The 21,496-nt window shown below is 44.4% G+C and overlaps 1 protein-coding gene across 3 annotated transcripts in view; it reads right to left on the minus strand.

The window, feature by feature from the left end:
* The window catches only part of LOC103363464 (transcription factor SOX-6-like), a 123,800-nt gene that overhangs the window by 37,041 nt on the left and 65,263 nt on the right, over positions 1-21,496 (minus strand). For all 3 annotated transcript variants that reach the window (XM_008290241.1, XM_008290242.1, XM_008290240.1), the window contains 2 exons: positions 12,063-12,235; positions 10,314-10,382 (listed from right to left, as the gene is read on the minus strand). In XM_008290241.1, coding sequence (XP_008288463.1) covers positions 10,314-10,382; positions 12,063-12,235 — 242 coding nt within the window. The remainder of the gene's footprint in view (positions 1-10,313; positions 10,383-12,062; positions 12,236-21,496) is intronic.

Here is a 21,496-nt window from a genome sequence, read left to right on the forward strand (position 1 = left end):
TTTTTATCATAACGTATAACATTATTACTTACGGTGAAATACAGATAGTACTTCATATATTTTATTTCTAACAAGCTGTGTGATTAAAAGGCATATTTTACATTTAAATATATATTTCTACGGAGCTGCACGAAGCCTGGATAATGCTATAAAGTATTTGAGCCAATAAAAAAAAAAGCAGAGTGATGTTGTTTTTATAGACTGGGGAGCATCTACCTACAACACTCATGCAAGCAGCTCCAAAACACTCAGTGCAAATGGAGATGTACAGCACATTACAGCACTCACTTGGGACCCTGTCAACACCCATGCTCCTCACTGTCTGTTATAGCCTCTACAAAGCACCCAGGAGGGCTGGAGACCCCCTGCTGTCTTTCCCTCTGAACCCTTTCACACTTCCATGCACTGATCCACACTCAAGTTTTTCTGCTCGCTGCAGACCACGAGGCGCTATGTGAGGCAGAGTGTGTCAGTTTTTGTTTTTACTGCCAGAATCAGTCGGTACTAACAAGATTAAAACACAAAAGTGGCAGAAAAGGCGAGCGTCGATCTCGTTGTCATCGTGGTTCACGGTTATTAGCTTGAAAGGGCCTGTGAGATCCCGGGTCTTCCATTCTGATGAATTGCTACTTGACACCTTTTAACACACCTCTCACACAGATCCTCAACTTGGATATAATCTGCATTCATTTGCCAGGAGGAGACTTAAAAAGTAAAACCACTTCAAGTATTTTTGTGAAAATACTGACAGCAATACGGCCGCGAGTAGCCAAAAGATTCTGAGGAGTCCACAGCGATGAATCCTAATTCTGTAAAATTATTTAGATTGTAATAGACGCCTTTTCCCATTAGGGGGGAAAAAAAAGAAAAAATCACAATCACCAGTAATCATTTAGAGGAGGATTCACATTTCACTGACATCTAATTTTAATAAAATTACTTCCACACTTTAGTAGCTGTCAGATCCGCACTCCTCGCTAATCTTCTTTTTCACATTTTCTGTAGGAGGGTTTCTGTAATTTTACCCAAGGAGGATAGACTCCAGCTGTTGCTGTAAGAACTGATGGTTCACACTTTGTTCCTCCCTGCTCCCCACCGAGCTGCGCACCAAACGCCCGCGAGTAGAAATCACCTTTTGTGATCCATTTAAAGTGAAAGTGATCTTGAGCTAGCTGACAAGTCTGGCTACGTCCCAGCAGCAGCAGCAGCAGCAGCAGCCGACACCAGGCAGCAGGATGTGTTTAACAGCGGCCACCGTGCACGCAGCCCGCTGGGTGGACGCCGTGCTGCAGCTTAACCAGGAGGAAAAATTACTCAGCGGTGATCGTATGTGTTGCTGCAGGATTTCTCTTCCAATCGAGCAATCAGCTGTTCTCGGAGCACATATCAGGCCGCCGCCGCTGCACGCTGAGCATCACACGGCAGACATTGATCGATGTGATGGTGTTTGGATTTGTCTGTAACTAATGGTAATCAGACAAATTGATCAATAGATTTGAAGCAGACTTTGATGCTCCAGACTTTGAACGGAGGTCCTCATATTACCACCCACTCCACTGGAGCGCATTATTCCTGCTTGTCTGCTCTGGAAATTATAGCGGCGGAGCTTAGGGTCACCAACAAAGAGCCCTTGTCCTGATCAAGTCTCTGAACTTTTCCTTCCTGAAATCCTAGTTTCGCACCCTGTCCAACAAAAGACAGATCGCTTGTGTATCAGAGTCCTACTATTTGCTGTGAGTTTCCAGCGGCTCTGATAGCAGCCGCTGTCATGTCTGAATGTGATGTCACTCATATCTGTGCCGTTCCGGATAAGATGCAGCAAATCCAGACACTGGAGTGAGGTCAGGCCATCCAGAGGGAACAACCAATGGTGACTTCTGGTTCCACTAATTCCTTACACAGTGCAACAAGCCTGCTTGGAAAACAGCCATTCCAATATGTCTATATTAAGTCGACGAGAGCCTGAAAGCAGGGTAGTCCAACCCTCTGACCCGCCCAGCACACCCCACCCCAAATCCCTCCGCTCCAGCCCTCCTCCACCTCGCGGCTCCTCTTCACTTCCTTGGAATCCAGGATAAAACTGCAGGCGGCTGTTTGCTCACATACACTCTGTGGCGTTTACAGGGTTTCTGCGCGCTGCTCGGATTTAACGTAGACAGAATAATAAAGGTTTGACCTCAAGTGTGACGCAAAAGTAGGAAGACAAAAGGCGTTTCTGCACAATAAGATGGAGCAGAAAGATTTAAAGCAAAAAGAAAGCCCGTCTTTGTCTGTCTCGTATAAAACAAAAAGGTCAAGGATGAACGCATGCTCTTCTTCTTCTTTTAATTTTTTAAATTGGTGCATGTTTTTGTGAACCAGAGAGAGTTTTAGTGTGAAATGCGTTACATGCTGACTCATTCTCACTGCAGCACAATCCTGCGTTTCACCCTTAAAATTATTTTTAACATTAAATTTCCACAGAATATCCGCCCTTTCTGGGGGCATATGTGGACGTAAGAATGAATTTTGTTTTCCAAGGTCTGGCCATAAAATTATGGTTCATAGTAAACTGGCCAGGTCCTCGGGGACTCCCTCAAACAGCATGTGTAATGACGGGCGTTAAAAAAATAAAAAATAAACCGCACACACACACACACACACACACACACACACGAGTGGGTCGGCGTCGTTATCCTGTATGTGCATCCTCACTGTATGGAAATGGGAATAAGCGAAGTGCCTCAGACCCTCATTGCAGCGGGGCAAGTGAGGTTTTAAAGCACATTGGACACGGGTTAGTCAGATAGTCGGCTACATGCGTGTGTTGTGAGCAGGCCGGTGGGACACGGAGGGCTTTAAGTGTGTGAGGCTTATGAAGTAATGTGACTCTAAGGGTTGGAATATCACATCTTTAACACTCTGGAGCAAGCAGAGAGACACAAACGCTTGTACGTCCACCGGAAACTGGTCTGGATTTTATAATTGTAAAATAATTTAGCGTTATGTAATAGTAATATTACACTATGCCTTCATTTGCTGTTCTAAATTTAATGAGAGGAATGTGGAGCAGAAGACCACCCCTAATTTGTGTGATGGGATGTTCCACACCACGGCTGGGTTTCCCCCCTCTGCTGCCCCCTTTCATAGACCCAGCCTCTGTCTCCACTGTTACCTCCCAGCTGCCGGGCCCACAGAACACAACAGAGCCCGGTCTGTTGTTCGGCAGAGACCCTCCCAACTTTATTAGACACACAAGTGCACCGAGACTTTCAAGAATGCTCGAATATCAGTGTAGTGATGAGCAAGAGAAACCTTTTAATGAAGGATCAAACGAGATGTCTGATTGAATTATATTTGATTAAATTAAAGGGGATGTTCAAAAAGAAAAAAAACTGGCATTCAGAGAATTCAGTTCCTGCAAAAACAAACAAAAAAAAAATCTTCAAGTCAAAAAAAAAGAAAGTGCGCAGGACAAACTAGCTCATTCATTGTGTTGTGTTGGGGAATGCTTGGACTCTCCTCCGCCCCAAAGACAAAAAGCTCCTTTTTTGCATTAGCCATGGGCTGAATGCTTTGCTTTGCCACCCCGGCCCTAAGAAAACACGCGCCCCTTTCTCGCTGCCGGCTGCCTGTACACAGTAGAGTCTATTAATGCAGCTCCTTCTCCCTGCGAGCGTGCCCACCGCTGAGGACGGCGGCCGCGCACAGCCGACGCAAAGACAAAACAGTTTGCTCAACATTAGCAGAGAAAACACAGTCGGTGCGGCGGGGGAGAGGAAACTGAGTCAACATCACACTGGAGGATGTGTTCTCCCTCAACTGATATTTTTCCTTTGGAGGGGCTCGGGGCACAATGGCTGTTAAGTGTTGCTGCTTCTCCTGCGTCCAGGGAAGGCTTGTGCGGCTCCAAACAGGTGCCGCGTTGTGATGCTCAGACGTGACCTCAAAGCGCTCCATTCATCGTACGTAAAGAATGGATGTTCATCTACCAGGATCAGTTAGCGCCGTGAGTCATTTAAAAGGCAAATACACGTCCCTGTTCGCCAGATAATCTCCTGCCTTGTGTCAATTATGCCGTCGCTCGTGAGAGCAGTTTGAAGTTTGTGTGTCATAAATGAAGCCGTCCCAGGGCTGCTGTAGAAACCCCTCAGGTGTCTCATTCCAAGCAGACCCTCAGGTGTGATTTCACACGTTGCAGCTATTCACGTGGCGCCTCTCGTACGGAGCCTCTTATTAATTATCGCTGCTTAAACCGCCGAGGTATCCGAACACAAAGGCCAATTACACAAATGCACGGCTTTATTGTGTAATTTACAGCAATAATTGATGTATGTTTGTCTACGTGTCAGCCTCTCTGGCAAGCAAGCGTATGTTTTATTTGAAAGACACTCAGTGTTAGGATGGATGTCATTTCTTATTCTTAGTAATGAAGCCCAGCAGCCTCGCCTTGTGTTGTCACAGCTTCACACGCGTGTTAAGTTAAGACATGGCCACGTCCTGAACCCACAGAACATTCTAGGCAGCGTCCACTGTTTGTAGTTCTAAAGTGAGAATTTGTTTTAACACACAAATGCTTATCAGCCGTCCGTCCACTCGGCTTCATTTACAAACCCTGGCTGCTGCTGCTGAGCGCGTACACCTCCGACACCTCTCTGTGCATCATTAAGTTTTAACAGGGCCGTGATGGCTTTATTGTTTAGATTGCACATGACTTTGTTTAACGTCAGCGTTTCTTCTGCTCCCTGACAAGGAGTCACATTTCATAACTAATTAAATTGATCCCTCCCACCCCGCCGATAGAGTCCACTAAATGGAATTATTTGTATCCGAGTGTCAATATATTAAATCAGCGGGGCTAATGAGTCGGGTCACCGCTTTCTTTTATCTTCAGTCTTGCATGTGCACATCTTCATCAGCTAACAGTCTCCTTAAATGGAGGATGAACATGCTGGACTGAGCCTCCCTGGGCGAGAGCCAAGCCTGTCTGACTAGGCTGTTAATGCCCCCACATAATCCTACTAGCAGGCTAACACTGAGCTCCTCAACACAAGGGGAAGAACTGGCAGCACAGAGATGTGCACGGGCACGAGTGTGCACGCCACAGCTTCCACACTTAAACACACACACGCGTGATCATCTCCCTGCTCTATTATTCTCTTATTATCATGCTAACAGCTCCAGTCGAGCTGTGCTAATTGGGGGACTTACACATTCCCTTTAACAATGTCTATTTTTGTGTTTGTTCTTTTTTTTTTCCTGCCAGTGCATTAATAAGAGTCTCACACTGAGAAAATCATTTGTGCTGGGGAGACAACAAAAGCATCTGAGAATACACAAATTAGCTCTATTATCTTTATGCGATTACCATACGGCCCTGTGTTCATTTAAACTCATCTGATTGATTTAAAATATTTACCATAATGCTGTATTTTCTCTAAATTGGCAACCAAACAGAAGCAAAGCATTAAATTACTGCAATGGATTGGATAACATGCATGTATTCCCTTTTATGATAATAAAATAAAAAAACGAGTGATTACCAGCCAGTAGGCAATTTATCATAAGCACCAAACACTAATTTGATAGTATTTGTTTTGTTCGTGCTGGGAGACCTGGATAGATAACTGTTTGTGCAGCGCTAAACAAAGCTTTAATGCTTCATCTGTTGTAAAAAGCTGTGTGGGGCTCGTGAGGATGGGAATACTGAGTGCAGGCCAATTATTTGTGGGAAGCTGCCTAACGGTGCCAAAGACCTTACACTGGCTCCGTGATTTATGTCGCAACAGGACCGTGACCGTGACCCCGACCAACTTAAGCTACATCCGAATCGCACTGGAACGGCATCACAACAAGAGTGGCACGGCCGGAGACAGAGCCGGACTCTGGAAATATGAAGAACGACCTGATGATAGCTGCCGGTCGAGCGAGACGCGAGACATCTGTCACGCCACATCTGCGCCGTGCACGTGAAACAACAAAGGCTAAAATCAGGATTTGCTAATACAGATGTTTCCATAGAGTTTAAAAAGTTGGAACCTCTGCCAGAGCGGCTTCTAAACGGTAGAGAGACAATGGTGTTGGTTTGCTCGGAGCAATTAATGGACTTTTTCTTCTTCTTTTGGTTCTGGCTGAAGCAAAAGTGGTCACAAAAATTATCCAAACAAACCTACAACAGCCTGAGTGTTGAACAGGGCCGGCCACTGCACACAGAGTTCCCTGTGAATGTTCAGGTTTCCTACATTTCTGTGCAGTTTTTTTTCCCTCCTCTTGTAGAAATGTATGAAATGAAAGCAAACATAACCGTGTAAGAAACAGAGCTTATATTTAGCTGTGCTCACTTTAGTTTGCTGCATTGTTTCATACCTTCAAACCCTTTTTACAGTAGTTAGTGTAGAGCTTTGTTAAGTCAGACCACATGCTTATCTGCATTTTTTAAAATATATTTTATTTAAAATCTACCTTGCAAGTCCGCTGACAGGTAACTGCTGCTGTAATTGAACTATAGCTTTGATTTGCAGACACTGGACGTTTGCATGTCCCCCCACTGTTTCTTTACGCCATTAAAGCGGCGTGTGAGGAAGCCTCTGAGACTTTAAAGTGTGCAGTGGACAATAACAGGCTGGCCTTTTCTCTTTTAATCTCTGCTTTTCCTTTTCAAATGGAAGAGATACACACACGCTGTGTTTGTGTATCCTTGTGGACACAAGGTTAAAGGTACAGGAACAGATAATGTGTGTGTACATACAGTGAGGTTGGAGTTTGAAGCCACACCATGTGTAGGGAGAGAACAACAGGTCAAAGGGAGATAAATAGACGCAGACCTGCTTGATGAACAGTTTTGGAACAGGTTTGAAAAACAAGCGTGAAAAAAGAAGAAGCCGCCCCATTGTCGACGGCGGCCGCTATAGAAACGATTATCTGTGCGATCCGGGATCTCGCACTGTACTCAGGGTTAGCACATCAATGCCAAAGTCAGGCACAATGTCATGATATTGTGATGCTTTTGATGGATAAAACATTTTTAAATTAAATGTTCTGGATTAAAAGTGTCCCTGTGTTTCATCTGGGGAGCTCTGCTTTCTCCAGCCTGTTTGTGAAGATAAAGTTCACCCTGACCTTTCAGCCAGCATTTATTCTCTTGATGTGTGTATCAGTGCGTGGGTCCCTGTGAGCCGGCGCACTGTACGCCGTCACCTCTTTGCATGTATATGTGTATTTGCGTGGCAGAGCCATACGGCGGCTTGTACCTCGGCGTCCTGGAGGAATACATGGACCGGGGTTATTACCATGTGAGGTTAGGGGATGGATGCTAACGGCGCCGTCACTTGAGTTTCACGGAGCCCCACATCTCATGAGATCGTTTTATTTTTAGATGAATTTAACTCTCATGTGCTGTTACTAGAAAATACATGTGAGATGCCAGAAAACAGCCTGATGATCAGTGTGATGCTGTTTAGCTGCTGCTCCATCAGCAGCAGGATAAACTGATGGTGAAACCAAAACAGAATAATGCTCAGAGTGATGGCGAGCCGAGACAAACGAGGAAAACACAACAGCGCTGCTTATTATTTCTTCTTCTGTAATCTCACAGAGATAAGTCACCAACAAGTCCTCTGCTAATATATATGTTTAATTGTCACGCGCGTCTCCTAAAATCCTGAACGGTGTTTCAAATTTTCAACTAAATCAACTCAAGACTTTAATCTAATCCCGGGATTGAATTAGTGCCAAGATGATTTCAACGATGAGGATGGACTGAAGGAATACAAAGAAGCCGAGGGGGAGAACGCACAAAGCCCGGAGCTTTAACTTTTGATAAGCCTCTAACACTTCCATCAAAACATCTGCTATCTTAAAACAAGTGACATTGTAATCCCAAAGGGACAAAGACTAAATCTCTCTGCCTCTCTCGTAGGAATGATGAGGACGGATAAAAAGAGAGATGGCTATTCAGGAGGGAAACTTGATTGAACTACATGCTGCTTTGGTCCAAACCTCCAGAACGACACGCTCCTGATAGATTACCTCCAATTCACATGCAGCAGGCCTTTGAAAGCACACACATAACATGCCAGCAACAGTCTCCGGTTGCAGTCCCCGCGGTTTTATTGTTCGGACTGTTTACAATGTCCACTAGGCCCGTGTGATCAGTCACATCGTCAATACGAGGCCCGAGCAAGAGGCTCTTTCTCCGGGTTTTCTCCCTGAAGCCAAAACAGAAGGACTTTGATGGCAGTAGGGTCTCCAATAAAGTTTAGTGCTCTCCATGCTAACAGCGGAGTAACTCAATCCCTCAGCACTGCTTATCACTTTGCTAAAAGTCTGTGACATACAGGCTGGAAGCTTGTTTACAGAACTAATTAAGTCAAAGCTGTTATATATTAAAATGGCCAGGCCATTTTTAAGAGGCAGCAGTAATGAAAACAGAGTGGCAAAAAATGCTTCACTAACTCGCCCCTGACTCTCTTTTATCTTCTCCCGTTGATGCTCCAACTCGAGAGGAGTGGCCGTCAGCATATGGGATGTTAGGAGGAACCAAGTTAAGGAGGGAGGACATCTTCTGCTTTACATAACTCGCTGTCAGATCAACAGTCTTGCTCACAATGAAACTTATTAAAGTTGTTGTGATGTCGGCTCGGTGCAGCCCGGGGAGGCTGCTGGCCGCTGAACAGATGGACTCAACATGTGATTCTTTTACTTAATTGTGGATGTGGCTCTTTTTTTTTTCCTTATCAGGGAAGATCTGTAGCACATTTTGTCAGGGGAGAAGCTGGCTAACTGGGCTCTGCAAGAAAGAACTTTACTTGTATCTCTGTTCAAGTGTTTGAAATGGATATTTAGAAGTACGTTCCCGTACACACTTGAACCCCCACCCGCTCTCAAAACTATGCATCAAGGGGAATTTTCAGGTATCATTTGCCTATAACTTTTTGATGAAAGCAAGGGCCTCTAAAAGTGAGATTCTTTAGGGCTGTGCCCTTATGCTCAATGAGCATAAGTAAAGGGCCCTCTATGATGTGAGTAATACTAGCCCCTCAGCAGTGTGTGAGGTACTTCATGTTAGAGTGTTTTCTACACAGACTGTCGCGCTCGGGGCTCGTCTTTAGTGGAGTGTAATATGGAATAATTTTTCCAATAAACTGTCCACTGCTGAAGTGAAGCGTCCAGGCTCAGGAGTGCCCTGGCAGCGTGGCCTTTCTCCAGCAGAGAGCACTTAGCAGCAGCAGTTTGGTTGTTGTGCTAACTGCTGTTAGAAAACAGAAGTTTGCTTTGCCTCAGTGCATCATGAGAGCAAACTACGCTGTGTAGTGGCGCAGTTCAACATCCAACCGGCTTTTTAGCAAAAGAAAAAAAAAAATGGTGAAGATATCGCTGGAAGTGCAGGACAGGGTTTGTTGTAGGAACAATTCGTTGTGAGAGTTTGAAGGGAAAGGCGAGGATTGGGAGATTTGTCTGTGAGAACAAGCACAGGAGGAGGAGGAGGATGGAGACGGATGTGCCTGACACCGAACACACCCAGCAGGATAACACGAGCTTCATAAAGGCAGCCAGGCTCACAACCTTGACCACTGCCAGTGACCAGCCCTGGATTACCGTGAGCAGTCTGACCATATCCAGCTCCAGGCTGAATGGGTGGTCCTCCACTGCCCCTCAGCTCATACACAAACATACACAAACATACACCAGTGACGAGGACGATGGCCGGCACGAGGTGCACAGAATGGAAATAAAAAGCTGCAGCAACACATAAATGCATAGCAGAGCATCAGGATGTATATCAGGATGTATAGGACAGAAAAGCCCTGATCATGATGACAACGTGGGTCTGAGCAGCTCCTGTGAGCAGCGGCTGTGTTAAAGCCACATTGCCCTTCTGGGATCAGCCCGCTCCAGAGGCATTTACCAGCCTCTTTCATGTCGCCCACCTCCAGGCTTCTCTCCATCAACAGGACTCATTAGCTGTTGTTACTTTTCCCCCTTTTTTTGTTCATTAAGACGTGCTAATTATTTGCCTCCATATTTTAAAGCTCGATTACCAACAGCCAATTAACATTTGACGAGAGTGATGAATGGTAGCGTGACACAAAAAATTAAAGATAACGAGATGAGATGTATGAAAAGAGGGGAAAAAAATTATTAGAGAGGCTAACTGAAGTTAGTAATATTTCCTTTAATGTTTAATTTGATTGATCTGTGCCGTTACATCCAGACATTTGGCTCACGGTGACAACAGTGCCGCACTAATTATAGTGAAGAGGCAGAAAAGTTGTAGACAGAAGCGAGCGTTGGCTGCTGAGTGTTGCAGGGCCAACAGAAATGCATTCACTGACCTGGATCTGCTGCTGGAGGAGGTTGATTTTGTGCTGCTGCTGCAGAAGCTGCTGTTGTTGTCTTGCAATCTGGTCGGGAACAGAAGTAAAGACAGGAAATTAAATAATCCCCGGATGAACTGGCATAACAACAGGAAGTTTTTGATAGATAGCATTACATGGAAACTGCCCTGCAAGTATAGATAGATAGATAGATAGATAGATGGATAGATGGATAGATCTTTATTGACAAAATGCACCGAGGCCGGGGACAGCATGAGCTGCTTAATGGAAGTTAAAACAACGATTTTACAGACTAATAAATATCAGCGTTTTTCTTTTTGCAGAAATGTTTTCTTGCATTGAAATTACTCCAAAAATGTTCCAAAAAACCACTCGTTAAAATCTGCAAATGTACGTAAAACGAGGTGCCGTCCAAACATGCGGTGCGAGAGGATGAATGATTCAGAGGACAGGCGACGGCGGTTGCGACGGCGTCCGGGTGACAGAGGTCCTGGCTGCCCCCTGAGTGACGAGCAGCCGCAGCGTTTCTCATGGCGGCACTCCTTCCTGCTACACGCTCACTTCATTGAGCATGACAACCTAGTTTTAAGTGTCATTTAATTTTCATTTTTAAATATAATTACAAAGTGTTCACTGTAAGATATCGGCCGTCTGCAAATGTGTCAGGATTAATTTGTGCTGCCTCCCTCACGAGTGTCAACAGTTAATTACTGTGTTGTATCTTGATGGCTTGATGACATCCGAGCTCTCAGAGGGCTCTCGCGCTCCATCCCTCCCCCACCCTCCTCCCCCACCTCGCCTCTCTTCCATTTTATTAATATTCCTCCATTTTAAATAAGATCAAATAATGAAGCATCTTATATCACTGCTCATTCATGCTGCAATGTCTACAAAGCTGGCCGACTCGAGTGTAGTTTGCAAATGAACATCATTGATTGAAAAAGAAATCAATACTGTTAATGTATTATTAGTGTACTATGACCAAATGCATCACTCCAAGGTATATGGTCTATCTCTTCATTTACCAGCAAGGTCTGAGAGTGTGCTGAGAAAACTCTGAGTGAACTCCTTGCTGATAATTGACTCATAGCCATTAGGGTGGCTGCTGATAATAAAAGTGTCGCCTGTGTGGATAGTTTGTGTCCTTATTTCTTCCCAGACATTAACACACTTCATGGCCTGTGCTAATTTGCTGATTTGTACAATATGGCTCATTGGCCTGATTTGTGCTGCAAATCTAATGCCGGGCTTGTTCTAATAGGAGTCGATTTATAAGATATAGAGGACTTCCATGTTTAATATAACGTTTAATTCACACGTTCCCTCGCATTTGTTAGCACAAGTCATAATAACGTTTTTCCTACCACGCAGCATAAATGTGGGCGAGAGAGCATGACCGAAATATCCCAGGCAATATAGAATATAACATCTCTTAAATCTAATATTATTCCAAATTCCTAGCGAGGAGCGCGATTTTATTGGCACATTTCAGGCATGAAATGTGATATGAAATAGAGAGTTAAGTGACAATTTGTCACAAATGTATTTAATGAGGTTTATTATTGAGATGAAACAGGAACCAGCATAAACAAAATTAAAGGAGGAAATAGGATTAATGTGTAAAGTGATAAAGAAAGAAGGAGAAAAAAGAAAAGATCAAAACAAACGTGTGGGAAAATATGGTCGAAAAATAATGCTGTTAGCTGCAGCACACAGAGAGAAAAAAAGAAAGCGGTGAGTAGTTACCTGCTCCTGCTGCTGACGAGCTAACTCCATTTGCTGCCTCTGTTTTTCCATCTGCGAGGCAGCGAGCTTCTTCTGTTCGTCGTGGGCAGCCAGGAGCTGCTCTCGCAGGCTGATCAGCTGGGTGATCATTGTGGAGAGCTGGTGTTCCTTTTCTGCCAGGCTCTCTGGAGTACCTGGTGAAGGGAGAGAGAGAGAGAGAGAGAGAGACACAGCAATGTCAGGAGTGGAAAGGATAAATGCAAGGTGGAGAGCCTGAGTCATAAACATAAATACAAGTATGCGTTATACATACCTGAAAGAAAAAAAAAGTCCTCAAAAGGTTTCATAGTGGCCGTGACTAAACAACCAGGGTGTAAGCTTCTGGGAGGAAGTCTGCACAAGGCCTTGATCATTGTATACGGCTAAATATAGAAAAGTGACCACACACTGCATCCAGCGATCATCACATTGTGCCATTGTACCGTACACAATATTTAGCAGAAAGAAAACTACGCAGGCAGCGAACCAACTGCAGTGAATTCACTCGAAAGTGTTAAGGTCAGACGCAGCCTGGAGTTGTCTGTTCTGCTGTAGCCGGTTTTCACAGCTTTTCAGAGGAAGAAAGGGAAGGAATTGTTCCCGGCACATAGACAAAGAGCTGCAGGGAGCTGTCAAACTGAGGTGGCAGCTTATGTCAGACTTCCAGGGGTGATTGTAAAGAAAGTGTTAAGACTCACTGTTTGCGCTGGCCCACAAATTGTATATACTGGGCAGTTCCACCTACATGTTAGAGGAGGGATTCCTCATGAAGTTGTTCCAACAACAAAAAACAAAAAACATTTGCACACTAAGCTAACGTTCTCAATCCATAATTAAAGCAAAATGTGCATCCTACTGATCACTCTCTGGCTCTGGTGAATGCATGCTTCAGTAAGAACAGCAGCGACAGACCAACAGGCGTTCTTCTTCTTCTTCTTCTTCTCTGCCTACAGTCACATGTCCACACTGTGTGACAGAGAGAGCGGCTCGCTGCACTGCTCTCTCCCTCCGCCTAATCAATGCTAAGTGATCCTACCATTGACTTACACAGCCAACATAATTGCCAGTGAGAGGCTAGACAGTAACTCACTCTCCTCCCACTGCACTCCTGTGTGACAAGCTGATCTGGGGGGGACACGCACAGAAAAACAGATAGGAAAGCTGACAGAGAGACACAGCCGGGCAGAGAGAGAGAGAGGGAGAAGGATAAAAGCATGGAGATCTAGATAACAGTACAGTGAAGTCTGGCCCGGGGCCAGCAGGAGCTGAATTCTTTCCTGGGTGTCTTCCTCTCGGCTCTGACCACATCTGTCTTGAGTTTCTCCGAGAGCTCCCAGGGGCCCTCTCCACTCAAACTATTTTAATTTGACTAAACACCTGATTTATTTTATCTCTCCGATGAGGAAAGCCGTTTGTCTTAATAGGGCCTGTCAACCTCCAGAACCCATTCAGGGCAATTTACTGGCAGGCTTGTCTGAACCTCAGTTCGCCTCGCTCTGCCTCCGCTGCCTGCTGCAATGGAAGAGAGCTGCAATTCTCCATTTATCCTCCTAACGAAAAAAAGCACCTAAAAGCAGCTATTCATTGGGCCTGTGTGCAGTTTCCAAGGCCTGAATTGACTTCTTATTCACCCGACTACACTTGTTGTGAATGGCTTATCTGTAAAATTGATACAATCAGCACCAATTTTATTAACCTTTGGCTGTGTCCATGAAGGAGCTGCCTTTTACAGGTCACCAGCAAGATACATCAGGCGTTGTCACAATAAATCACTGCTATCAATACTGTAGTGGGAAGGAGGGAAAGAGGCTAAAGAGAGAGAGAGAGAGAGGAGAAAGGTAGGAAGAAAGAAGAGGAAAACAAGAAAATCATTATCCAGGAGAAGCTTCACGGGGCCATCGGGTCATAAATGACTTTGAGCAGAACATCTGGACTCAATGACGCCCTCTCAGTCTGTCTAATTACACCGTTTTAATGTCACTCACTGGTTTAGGAGCATCGAGTCTGTGAAAACAAACTATTTATTTATTTATTTACATACTACTGTGTGTGCACATGCAGGGGGACTGGTGCCGGGGGTCCACAGAGGGCTCTGATGGACCGGTCCGAGTGTGGAGACACCACAAGAATACTAACAGAGGGCCCATTGTTTTGATGCTGAGCTAAACTGTGCAAACCGTCCTCTGTGCTGCTATGTAGGCCTTCCCTTTCTGCTCAATTTAAATAGAATTATCCATTAATTTCCTTTTTTTTTTTTGTCTAAACCAGCGCTGAAAAATCAACAACAATTTTTCCAGATTAATGACGAGTGAACAATTCAAACTAAAACTTTTTGGAACATCTCGATATGAAAACACGAGTCTCCCGTCGGAGGCTGCCCACAGCTGAGCAGAACATCACACACACGTGTTTTTTGTTGGCCGGTTAGTGTTAAAATCTCTTTCTTCCTGCTTTAAATTATGGATCAGCTTTAAAATGCAGATAAAACTTTTATTGGGTGGTACAGAAGAGGAGAGTCGTGGTCTGCGTCCGACCAGCCCGCTGACAAAAGAGGCCGTTTCCTGCATATTGCATGGCTCTTAACAGCGGTGGGGCTGGGGTCTGCCTGTTAACATGTCTCCTCGCATTGCGCTTCCCATGGCAGACAGACGACCCGGAGATGCCTTGGCGCTGCATAAACCCCAGCAGCCGGCCCAGACCTAACGTGTTGTGACATCCTCCCGGTGGACGACGGCCGAGGCTCGGTGGGACAATGACACGGGAAGGAGGTCCCAGGAGTGACCGGTCAAGCTTTTATTTATTTGTTCTTCTCAGGTCAAAAATTCTAGATTGACACGTCGTAGGAGGAGACGAGTAAAGCAAAGGTGCTCAGTTCCAGCCCATTCAGCGTTCCACCTTTTGAGATCCCTGCCTCCTTTAAACGTCAGAAAGTAGGGCAGAAAACATCAACGGGTGACTAAATAAATGATAAGAGAAAAACAAGCAGAGCCATGGTTGCTTGGGGAGGGACGGGGGTATTTGAGCCTTGGGGTCTTTGGATAAAAGGCACTTTGTAGGGGTGCGATTTGTTTTGTCCAATACCCACATCTCCCTCTCTCTTGGCTCCCTCCTCTCTGCTCTAATCAAGCAGTCTCTAATTTGGGTTCCAAGTCCAGTACCGGGGAAAAAGAAGGAGGCTTGTTACTTTGAAGAGTCCCGAGTGAATAACACAGATAAAAGATTCAGGCACAAAAAAAAAAAAAAAAAAAGAGAAGAAGAAGAAGAAGAAAAGCGAGGGAGGGCGAGGGTGAAAAGGGGGAAAATCACAAGGCACCCTATTCTCTTCCCTTCCTTTGGTTAAGACAGCTGAGCCATTATGACCAGATCTGAATTGAGTTTTTTAGCACCAGAAGACTGGAATTTCTTTGTCTCTCTATCAGTCAGCTATTGTAGATGCTTCCATATGCTGCGAGCCCATCCTAAGTAAATTAGGACTTGTCTAAATGCTACGATTGTGCCGAGCTGTATGCACACACAGGCTGCACATAGCTTGAATGCTTTGCGTGCTGAGACTCTCTCTCTCTCTTTACTTTCTCCCAAAGTGTGTGTGAATGCAGCCGTGAGTGTGTGTGTGTGTTGTGTGTTGTGTGCTTGCTGCGATCGATAAAAGGTACATGTCTCTGAGTAAATGCACGTGTGTGTGTGTGTGAACTCGGCGGTCACCTGACCCTTTGTCCATTCTTTCTGTGCAAAACACAAAGAGCCAATTGAGTAGCAGCAAACAGCATCCATCGGTACCGTCTTTAGTGTTCAAAATAGAAGGATTTTTCTGCTCACAGACCTTTCTCCAAAACCATAAAAACAGCTTCAACAAAAGCATGAAACGCTAGCCAATCTTTGTATCAAATTCTCTTTTGTGATATTAAATACGACTGAACACATTTTATCCTCTGGTCCAAAAAAAGAAAAAAAAAAACACACATATTGAGGATCTGGCAGAAAAGCGGGACTAAGAGGAGCTGGTTTTATGGTATCCCTTTGCTTTTAACTACTATATACACTTGTTCAGCAACGCTACAAGGCCATATGTGTTTCCAGTAATATGGTGTTAATGTGTCTCCGTGTCCTACAACCAAGACAATATGAGCAACAGCTGTGTTACCTGGCGTGCTGCCTCTGCCATGATATAAAAGCTGTTAATCTTGCCAATAAAACCCCATTAACAAGCATGAGCAGTGACTCACGAGCACGTCATGCGCTGGCAGCAATTACTCTGAGTCCCTTAAGCTCACCTATATGATCAACGTATAGTCTTGTTCACAGTTAAAAAAAAAAACTGCCCGTCATCCTGTTGAAGAAGTTCCTACAGAACCAGAGTCATTTCAACCCGTGTTTATTTTTAAACTAAATTTTGGGGTTGGCATACGGAGGGGTGATTAATAAAAGCCCACTCCATCCGCCGTGGTCTCGCTGTTCGTGGCGAACGCTGATGGAGACTAATATTTTGATGATGGCGGGAGCTTCACTCTTCAGTATAATTATGCTAATGTAAAAGCTCCAGCACTTAACTGTCTATCCATGACACTGGACAAGGTACTTCATCAAAGCCAAGATAGAGGCTCGACCTGAGCGCATAGCTCCACGGGGAATGCCGGTGACCCTTAAATTCACACTGAAGGGAGAAAAAAAAGAAACTCAACACAGAAACTTTACTTCTGTTCTCTCGGTAATTGAATGCGTCATTCTCTATAATACAGAGCAACCAACCAAAGATCCCGGCACCTTGGAAAATGTTGTAGCAAAGACGATTACATGAAAACACAGCGTGTTTCCAATCCCTCTATTCATCTCCCATGGCCTTCGTGATGATAAGGCTGACCCCTGCGCCCTCAAAATATAAAAAGAATGCTCGGTTTTCAAGGTCTCCTGCTTACAAAATGCTTAAGGGCTGCGAAACAGTGATCAAGGCAATGACTTACCATCAGTGAATCTTTGAAAGTGCGTGCGGAGTTAGATGTTATCTCATTCTTTTCAGCCAACATTTATTCACTGGTCTTACCTGCACAACTGTAATTACGGGAGAATGTACTCATTTCCTTGAACCGTGCTTGAGAGATCTTTCGAGAGAACTTCAGACTGTTGTCTTTGACGGCTAAGTGTTCGAACAATGCCCGTGTTTTGTCTGGGTTTGATCCAGATCGCAAGTGATAGACGGAAATAGCAGGAAAAACAGGAAGCAGAGACAGCTGAGATCCGTGCGCGCATTCACAGGAACACCTGCGTGGCTCTCGAGCTGTTAATACAAATCCAGCCGTTAGACTGAACCGGAGGACGATGTTTGCATCAGACTTTAGCAACGAGCGACTTCAGTGAGGAGCGTTTTGAGCACCGTGAAGACGTGACGATCACACCGCGCAGGCCAGCCGCGATTCTAAAGTGTGTTAAAAAATAATCACACCGACATGCACGGCTCTAAGTACAACACAAAGCTGCTGCTGCATCTCTATACATCACATGAATAGGTTAGGAGTCCTTCAGGCTCATTTTTTTTTTGTTAACCAGCCGTCAAAATATGGAAAAATGAATGATAATAAAGCACGATTTGACCCCCAACGTCCCAGTAACGACATTATAGGTCTGAAACTCACTTAAAGGAAGTGATAATTGCATGCATGGACATGAATAAAAGGAGCAGAATGTTATTAGCATTGAAAATAAAGGAAGTTGGGATTTCTTTAGGTTACAATGCATGATTCTTCTTTGCAAACTGGAAGTTGTGCATATGGTGTGAAGGTCTGAAGTGGGCCATCACAGCTCACAGGCCTTACTGCATAATAAAATAAGATTGTGCATGCAGTGGGAGGAAGGCCAGATGAAAATTAATCTGGTTTGAAGTGTCTATGAGAATGAGAAAGCTGTTAACAAAAACTTTTCTTGGCCATTTTTGAACTCCAGCTCGTCAGTTTTCCATTTGCCGTCGAATCAAGCGAGGTGCCGCGCTCGCATTAGGTAAAAATAACACCTGTGCAGCATCAGTCGGGCTTTATTCACATTTTTTTCTCTTTCAGAAACTCGTGTATAATGTGGAGGAGACCCAGATTAATGTTGTGAAGTGACAAGAAAGCTCGGGAGAAAAAACAGGCGGCGTTGCGTAATATCAGAATTTGGACGGAGCTGCTCGTGCAGCTGGAGACGACTCAGATAAGAAACCAAACAGATCTGAAGTGCATATAAAAAGATTTTAAAAAATCTCTCTTGGACATTTTGCATGCACTTTTGAGATGGTCCCTGAAATCCAGATCTTGTCCACATCTGCTCAGAATGCTTTATCTGCTCACGTCTGAATCATGCATCGTTTACGTCCCTGGTTCTGGTTCTGGTCGGCCTCTTCAGCTGCTCGTGGTTCTGGAAATGCTATTTGTTTTGCTGAGGAATATTTTTGGGGAGCGTTCCTTTTCTAAATGACGTTTGTGTGTTTTTGTTAGCTCCGTAAATGTTTTACATTCTCCTCCAATGAAAAGAGGATTAATACACTTAATGTATTATATGCACTGTAAAATGTCTTCAGTTGAGCAAACTGCTGGAATATAATTCGAAACACAGAGTCCCTATCACACACACACACACACACACACACACACACACACACACGAGCACAGCACTTCCCTTTTTTACCTCCATTGCCACAAGCTAAATTCCTCAATTCATTAGAGGAGAAAAACACACAGTCCAACACTCACATGCATTCATCTGGCAAATGTGGCCTGAGGAATAATGATTTACTGTGGCTCATATTTCACCTGAGTGCACAGGGCAAACAGTTGACTGAAGTGTTGTGGAGAAAATGCTAACTGAGGCATTTTTGACTGGAGCAACTGGACAGATAGTGTTTTGTGCTATTTGTGTGACTGTTTTTGTACGTTGGGCAGATATAATAAACATCACATACAGTAGGTTGTAGAAGCACACAAACCATCTGAACTGTGCAGCGCATAATTCCCTCCCTGCTTGTTTCTGGAGCTGAATGAGCCCGTTTTTTTTGCTGCACAGATATTTTGTTGTGTATCTCCAGCAGCATCAAAACTTGGCTTTATGGCAGCCATTAAGAATGAAGTTAAATTTTAAAGTGAATAAACATGTTTTGAAGCGAAGCCGTGCGGCCGAACAATATGGGCTCTGTGCTCGCACACTGGACTCCTTTCTGTCCGTGCAGGAGAGCAGCCAGCACAGGTAGGGCCAGCATCGAATCAGTCTCAGCTGCCTCCCTGCCCTGCCCTCTGTTCTCCTCCTAAAGAGCTTCCACTTATCTGCCTGCCACAGGACTGTCTGCGCGCTCCCGACCACTGTCATGTAGACACCATCCTCAAATTGATTGTGACAGTGCAAGAGCCCTGATTTTTCTGCTTCAGGACTCGAGCTGCCGTTTCAACGCCACTGTTAAGCTTTTCTCTGTCTTTCTTTCTTTCTTTTTTTTTTTACCAGATTCCAAGAGAATGAATACAGCTTGTGTTCCAATTTAGTAACTACATATTTTCCTCCCGTTTGAGTAAATGCTTGAGCAGTTTGTGTGTTTTCTCTCTCTCTCTCTCTCTTTTTTTTTTCTTCTTGCCCCCAACGGGGGGCCAGTAAACTGCCACTCAGCAGGGAAACTTAAACAGCTCTGTTGAGTATGAAGCTCAGAACCCTGCACAGAGCAAGCATGCAGCAGAGAGGATGCTTATCTGCTGCAGGACACTGTGTACGACATTAGTATATATTTCACACACTGACACAACACACACATATATATATGGATATGCATGTATACAGATGAATGAAAACTCTCTTTCAGATGCATAATTACAAACGCTGTCTCTAGATTACACACATGTGAAATCCCTCTCTCCTCCTCCGTCTAGCTCTTTCTCCTGCACTCCTTCCACCTTGCCTCCTATTATCTGCCACTTTGTGTGGTTTGGAGCCCTTCCAGCCGGCCTCCTTTTCTTGCTCTGCGGTTTTGTTCGGGAGATTTCATCGTTCCTGCAGATTGACAGCTAAGCTCAGGTATGAAAACAAACAGTTAGCTCTGGAATTGACTGGTGAAAAGAAATCCGCCACTAATGCCCCTTCACCGGCTCTCCTTTTTGCCTGCCCGTGCTGATGCTAAGCCCTAGCGGCGTACAAGCAAAGGCAGATGGAGATTTGAAATCATTAACCCTTAATAACACCATTCTACATGTCTGACTTAAGCACATTGCTTCCACTGGATTACTGTGCCTGTTTCTACTGGCTCTAAAAAAAAAAAGAAAAAAAAGTGTCTTTACCTCGAAAACAGCCCATTATGCAGCCAAACACCCACATGACAATAAGCTGTAATTACAGACGTGTCATGTGTAAGAGGTAAACGCTCGGTTGGGTTCGCAGACCTTGAAGAGCGAACCTCTGATGTTGTTGATACAATTTTTCGTTGTGTTTTGTTTGTTTACTGTGCGTGCGTGTTCACCTCGGCGGGGCAAAGCATTCAGGGCATGTTTGAACACAACTGCAGTGGAAGAATGTCTTTCTTTTCACGGGTAAAGCCTCGGGTCAAACTCCGTCACCCCTATTGTTTTTCATTTTTATTTGTTTTCTAAGAACGAGAAAAAAAAAATAACTTCCTTACCAGGCAGATTCCACCACTTGCCTCCGCAATAACACAATTACTCGTCTTTCAAGGTTCTGATGGAACAATGTCAAAAGGAAGCCTACAAGGTGCTCAGTATAATTGGCGGAGGAATCAGTGAGCGATCAGCATAGAATATACAAGGCCACTCTGCCAGTAGGTACTGTAGCCTTTATCTGCATGTCAGCCTTTATTCTCTACTATCTTTCATTTATTTAAAACCTACAGGCATGTTTGCCTTTTGTACAGATTTTAACCTAACAATTAATGGAACCTCTGATTCATCATAACACTTAAGATCTTAATCATAAGGTGTTTTCTGCTTGGTACCTTTGTTTGTGTTTTAATTAGGCGGACCTTGTGCATCTCCAACCCTGGGCTTCTTTTTAATTGCCTGTATTTACATCAGGCAGACATCAAACGCGGAGAGAGAGACATTTGTAAGGGTGAGCACAAAGCAGCCCTTTGAAATGTCTACAGTCATATGAAATGGCATGCTAATTAAAAATCTAAGGCTGCCTCTGTGATAGGAGAAGCATTTATATTTGTATCTGTGGTGTATAGACTGTCTCCATAACTCATCAACAGACAGAGGCCATAGTGTTTATTATCAGGCTCCCTACCTGTTTACAGACCACCAAGTAACCTTCCCGTTCCCATTCATCAAACAGAAGAAATGCCCTGCCTGTAATTTAACAGACCAGCTTTCAAAAGGCTAAATCATTTTAAACATTTTACCCCCGTGCACTTTGATCTATGCTGGCATACAGTGCACTAGGACAGGTACAATGAATCT

Source organism: Stegastes partitus, unplaced genomic scaffold (genome assembly GCF_000690725.1).
Source record: "Stegastes partitus isolate 25-593 unplaced genomic scaffold, Stegastes_partitus-1.0.2 Scaffold661, whole genome shotgun sequence".
Lineage (NCBI taxonomy): Eukaryota > Metazoa > Chordata > Actinopteri > Pomacentridae > Stegastes > Stegastes partitus.